This window comes from Pogona vitticeps, chromosome 5, assembly GCF_051106095.1.
Source record: "Pogona vitticeps strain Pit_001003342236 chromosome 5, PviZW2.1, whole genome shotgun sequence".
Taxonomy (NCBI): domain Eukaryota; kingdom Metazoa; phylum Chordata; class Lepidosauria; order Squamata; family Agamidae; genus Pogona; species Pogona vitticeps.
This window is the reverse complement of record NC_135787.1, coordinates 145,504,470-145,510,469: the sequence shown is the minus strand read 5'-3', so window position 1 is coordinate 145,510,469 and position 6,000 is coordinate 145,504,470. Positions and strand designations below refer to the sequence as shown.

General features: G+C 43.7%; 1 protein-coding gene across 1 annotated transcript in view; it reads left to right on the top strand.

The window, feature by feature from the left end:
* The first annotated feature begins 626 nt into the window (after positions 1-626).
* The window catches only part of PTPRR (protein tyrosine phosphatase receptor type R), a 130,264-nt gene continuing 124,890 nt past the window's right edge, over positions 627-6,000 (top strand). The window contains exon 1 of the mRNA XM_020786087.3: positions 627-785. Within this exon, the coding sequence (XP_020641746.2) occupies positions 725-785 (61 nt within the window). The 5' untranslated portion in view covers positions 627-724. The remainder of the gene's footprint in view (positions 786-6,000) is intronic.

Genomic DNA, 6,000 nt, shown 5'->3' with positions numbered 1-6,000 from the left:
CAGAATTTTGGTTGCAATGCTATAGTTTAACCACTGCGCCACAAGGCTCTTATACTTATTTACTTAGACACTAACATTCCTCATTTGAGGCCCTCCTGAAGGTGCACCTTCAATTGACTATAGGTGGATGGTTACAAGAGACAGGACCCTTTCAATTGTGTAATAAAGAAATAAAACTATTTAATTTAAGGCCGTATCTTCACATTGCCTGAAAGCCCACCTCCTTCTATAACCAAAAGCAGAAGCCAAGTGCTGAAAGGAAAAGAATGGAAGCAGCCTTTGAGAGGCGTTGTGGCCTCTCAATGGGCGAGCTGGGAGGCAAACGCCTTTGCTGCTGTCCCTCCAGTCGCTGCTCACGACCTCCGCCTCTTTCCACCAAGACCTGCTCTGCGCCTCAGGGTTTCCCTCCCCTGCTTGCCAGCGCAAGCCCTTTCCCGCTCTCGCCTCCCGCCTTTTCTCCTCCCGTTCATTTGCCCGCCTTCCCAGTGCCTGCCTGCCTGCCTGCCTGAACGGGCAGCCCTTCCGCCGCTGGCAAACTCCGCGGGCAGGAGAGGGCAGCGGCGGCTTCTTCGCTCGCGCCGTTTGCACATGCGTGCTTTGGGGCTCAAGCATGCTCATTAACCAGGAAGGAGGCAAAAGCTGATGGGAAGCCAAACCTGACCGGGCGAGCGAGGGAGCCCGAGCAACGCTCGCTGGTCCTCTTTGCCGGCTGCAGGCGCGCACCATGTGGACGGGAGCCGCCTGCCTGCCCCTCGGGTACCTATGGCTTCAGCTGCAGGTGGCAGGTGAGCAGAAACCAGGCCGGGCTTGGCCGCGGGGTGGCGGGGCCAAGAGGAGCGGCGGAGCCGCCTGACGGGGAAGGGGCGCCCGATGGATGGAGGGGCGCAGGGGGGGCTGCCTGGGCGCCCCCGGAAGAGCTTTGCCCCACTGTAGCGCCAAGTCAATAGGCTCGGGGAAAGCACCTGTTGGGGGCTAACTGCGAGCTTCCGCGGGTGCTCTGTATGTGTGCTGAGGGGGGCACCATCGCGAGGGTGTTGGACTTGTACCTTGCGCGAGGTTTGTTTTGCTGCCAGCAGGCAGATCGATGGTGTCTAAGCCCATCCCCTTCTTGGCCCCTTTTTAGTGTTTGCTGTTTAGCGATCGGAATAATGACAGCCCTAGAGGGGTGGAAAGAAGTGCCCCGTTTCAGAGTCGCCAGTGTGTATCTGTAGCTCGCTTCTTAGCTCTGGAAAGGCCTGGCGCTGCAACTGCCTTGACTTGGTTTTGCTCCCATAATTCTAGCTCTCCCGAGAAGCACGGGACTGATTTTGCTTCTGGAAGGTTAGAGATCCTCCTTTTATTGGATGAAGTGCCTTCTTCTCATACCCCCGTTGGCGAGGGGCCGTGAGAACGGGCGAGCGGGCGTTTGCCAGTCCATCTGTGTACATGTTTTCAGGTTTCAGCACCAGGGTCAGCGCCAGCCGAAATACCTAGAAAGGCGAAGCAGCCGGCGCTCGCAGCTCTGTAGAGCTGAGGGAGAAAACCCTCTCGCGGCGTCTGTAACGCGGACCCCGCCGTCCTGATTACCGCGTTCAAAAAGAAATACGGTAATTCAAACGAACACAGCATGCAGACGCTCCGTTTTTGACCAGTCAGGTAACATTAATGATCCTTTTCCAGCGACGTTTCTTTTCCCTGCGCGTTTCCGAGTGGAAAAGAAATCGCAGCAGTCAGTGGTGTAAGCGCCATGGAAGATACATGCTTAATGTGTGTTCAAGTGTGGAAATAGCATTTCAGAAAGGTGAAATCTTGCTGCGACGGCTGTCTCTAGAGCAATAGCCGTGTAGCTGGGGTAACAAATCCCCTCTCTGCTTACCTAGCAAAACCTCTTCAGCCTTCAGAAAACGATGGAAATAAATAGCACTTCATCTCCCACCCCACCCCCATCCTGCAGTCTGCCGGTGAAGAGACCTTTTCAGTCCGTCGTCGGTTTCACCTCAAGTATTATTTACCTGTATTTCTGCACTCAAGAAAATGCTTTGGTTCAAACAAGATCACAGCCTTCTTTCTCCAGCGATCCCATCAGACAGGCTGCTAAGTGCTGTCTTCTTCTTTGAAACAGTTTGCTGAGCCTGTACTCAAAGACACTTTCCCATTAATAGAACTGGTGTTTTAGGAAACAATTGTGCCCTTTTAAGTTGCTCTTGCAAATGAAAATGCATGATCTCTGAATGACCGAAGTTTAACTTTTTTAGATGCTGAGAGAGTCACTCCCAATTTCTTTTTGTGAAGACAAAATACATTTAATATTTCACTCTGAACAAGTAATCAATACCTATATATATATATATACCTGTCAGCTGAGGGTCTGCTAAAGGCACAGGCATTGGAGGAATGGCAGTGGGGACTGGGACTGGGGTTGCTCCCCTTCTCTTCAATCTGCATGGAAACACAGCAAACATACTACCTCTTGGGTTTGCTTAGAAGAACCACAACTAGCCTTTCCTTTAACATATCAGTTATATTTTCTAAGTGAGGAAATCTTCTTATTAGAGTCACATTTAATCACAAGAGCACCCACATACATATCTGCTACATGAATGAGAACCAGGCTCATGACTTGTATGCAGAGTACACACTTAACTTTGAGGCTCTTCCTAATGCTGCTATTGAATTAAACACCACAGTTAAATTCCTGGATTTCTTTTATACAATGAAAGAGGAATCAGTCTTCTGGCCAAGGATACTGTGAAGTTCATCTAAGTATGGTCTTCATAGTTATGAATAATAGATGATAATGCATTCCCATCCATAACCATAAAATATGTTGCACTTAACGCTGCTGCGGGTCTATGTGCTTCAGTTGAAACAACTAATCTATTGAAGACAATGCTCATAGTACAGGGTATCATTTTCAATGTGGTATAATTATATATGGTACAGATTGATAAAATCTATGCTACTGGCTAAGTTAGTGCATGGGGAGAAAGAGGTTTGCAGATTCTCTTAAATAATTTTCACAATTTCATTCTTCTCTTGTATGGGGCAGATTGAAGAATTGGACTGTCTGAGATATTACAACAGCAGTCATAGGAAGTGCGTCAAAATAAAGTGGGTGTGTTTGGGATATAAGTGTTCAACTGTAATCTTAAACATATTTCTGATAGCAATGAGGTGTAGACAGTTTCCTTTGGCAGTGAAAGGCATAGCACTGACAATGTCTTAAATCAAAATCAAAATAGTATTTCAGAAATAAATCAAGTGCCATGCTGAAATAGATTATTACATTCAAGTAGTATCAATTTACATGGAATGATTGATTGAAATAATATGCCCACAATCTAGCCGAATCAGGTTCACCTAACCCATTGAAATAAAAGGTCACAAGGAGCCTAACTTTGTACTAAAGAGCAGCCAATGAATCAAATCCCTAGAGTGTATCTACTGATTTCTCTTTATAGGCAGAAACAGACATTATGGACAACTCTTCATTTAAAAAAAGGAAAATCTTTGCAAGTTGATTGTGTACGGATATTACAGCACAATATTCTCTCATCCCTAAAGTTTGTAGATTAGCTTTATTTGCTTTGTGACTGGTATTCAGGGCTTCTCAAACACAAGAGTCAACTTCAGTCGTATCTCTCCAACACTAATGTAGTTTCAGCTTTAATGTCCATTTATATCCCAAATCCATTTTTAAAAGCCTGATCTTAAAGTGCTTCAGTATACATGTGGCATCCTGAATGGTCAAAACACTTCTGTTTAGTATTCACATGGTGTCAGACCTTACAGATGATCACTTAAGAAGACTTAAGAACATGCCTAAAACAGATATTTGAACTACAACTCACATAATCCTTTAGCACTGGCCATGCTGATGAGAGCTTCAAGGCAGTGAAATCTGAATCCTCAGATGGACCAAGTCCCACAACCCCTGCTTCTAAATAATCTTCGGTTGCCTTCAATAATGAGCATTGGCATTTCAAATAATGACCTTTGTGATTGAGGGTCCTGTATGCTGTGAGAAGCACATGAGGAGCCATGAAAAACGGACATGCAGCCCATATTTGCCCAAGTCCCAATACTCCAGAAACTTGGTCTTAAATGAAACAGAGAAGAAGAAAGTATATTGTCTTCAAAGAGGAACTAGTCAGTATGGAGGTGGACAGCTCAGTATGATGCAAGTATATTGAGAAGTGAAGTAATTTCCCATTGTAAAATTATTTTCATGGGGGGATGAAGTCGTGTTGCTATGTATGATGTAAGTCAACTGTGCATAGGAAAATAGTCTCTAGAATGAGTGTGCCAAGACAGCTTTGAAATGAGCTTAGAATTCTGCTTCGCAGCATTTATTAACTGAAATACTTTCCAGCCATTATCCCTTGAATTTGTTCTGCTGCAGAAGATTCCCTGCTGAAAATTCATATAATTCTGCTAGGAGAATATAGATCATATACTTTTTCCCTTCCTCTATGAAATCTCAGTAGACATATTACAAAGTAATTTTTATTTTTCGCCCACTAATGGTAATTTCAAGAGCATTTGAAGCAGCTAACATTATATCTTCCATGGCACATGTTGAAGGGTGTAGAGTATACTGACATAGATGGGAAGTTGTCTGTTCTTCTCTGTACTCATAGGCTTAGAAGTTTAGGCATCTGGCTATGGAGCTAGAGATTAGGAGTTCCATTCCCCATTGTGCCTCCTTGAAACAGACTGGAGTCAATGATCCAATGGGTCCCTTCTAGTTCTGCAGTTCTAAGGTTATTTATTTAATCACTTTGGTTCTGCCAATTCCAGTCCATAGCCTATTCAGTGACTTCCAAGTAACCCATCTTTCCTTTTGATAACTTCATATGTTTTCAAGAAAATCAGTTTTTACAAAAGAAGAATATTGACAAACAGATCCAGAAGATCAGGAGTGTATGCTTTTACTTCTGTTAAAAGATGTTAATATGCAGCCATAATCTCCCCTGTTTTCAAGATAGTAAAAGAATATACACATATTCAATTTATTAAAGGGGACTATGGAAACAGAAGAGAACAGTGAATCTTAGCAGAGTTGCTGTGTAGCGTTGGACAGCACATTCATAATATTAGGGGCAGGTTAAGTGATGAAATAATATTTTGCGTGCCAATAGTTCCAGGTTTAATCCATGACATATACTTGTATGGCAGGGAAATACTTCCTTGGAGATGCCTTGGTGAGACAGCCACTGCTCACCTCTGTAAACAGTATAGAGGCTCTTTTGTCACCACTGACAAACTGTGGCAATAGTACCCACAGTTCAGGGTTGGGGAAGACCTTTAGATATTTGGCAATAATCTTACCATTGACTAAGCATGGTAAGATTTTTGAAAGTTCAAGTAAGTCCAAAGCATTTGATGGCCCAAGGGCTCCCCATCCCAACATTTATCATGGCTGAAACTGTTTTAAACATACTGCTAAGGAAGTGATCCCATGCAATCAATAATAAGTAGTTAGTAGTTTGCACTCCATCTATATTGCCTTCTTGCAGTCTTTAAAACAACCTAGCCAGGATGGGTATAATGATGATCCCATACTGTGGCTATGGGCTGATGCTAAGCAAAAGTCCCCATCATGAGTTCATCATACATTCAATCTGAGACATCATAACTCAGAGCTCAGTCTTATGCAGCATAATTCTGTGCATGTTTACTGAGAAGTTACTCTCGTTGATATCACTGAGACTTACTGCCTAGGTAATGTGCAGAGGCTTGGAATTTGAGTTACTAGGTTAGCTGAATTTGCTTTTGTTCAATTGGTCATTATAGAGTGCTACCCACAGGCAAAGTTGGTGATGGTCACATGGAAAAAAAATATATTCTAGTGTGTACTTTCCTTCTAATTTAGATGATGGGATCACTTAAGAAAATTATGTGATTGTAGAAACAACACTGGTGCACATTTTAACTCATTTAATTCGGGCCAGGAGCAAGGCAAAATAAGAACAATTGTGTCTTTTCTTACAACTGTAGTCATTCCTGTCTTTCTGTGAG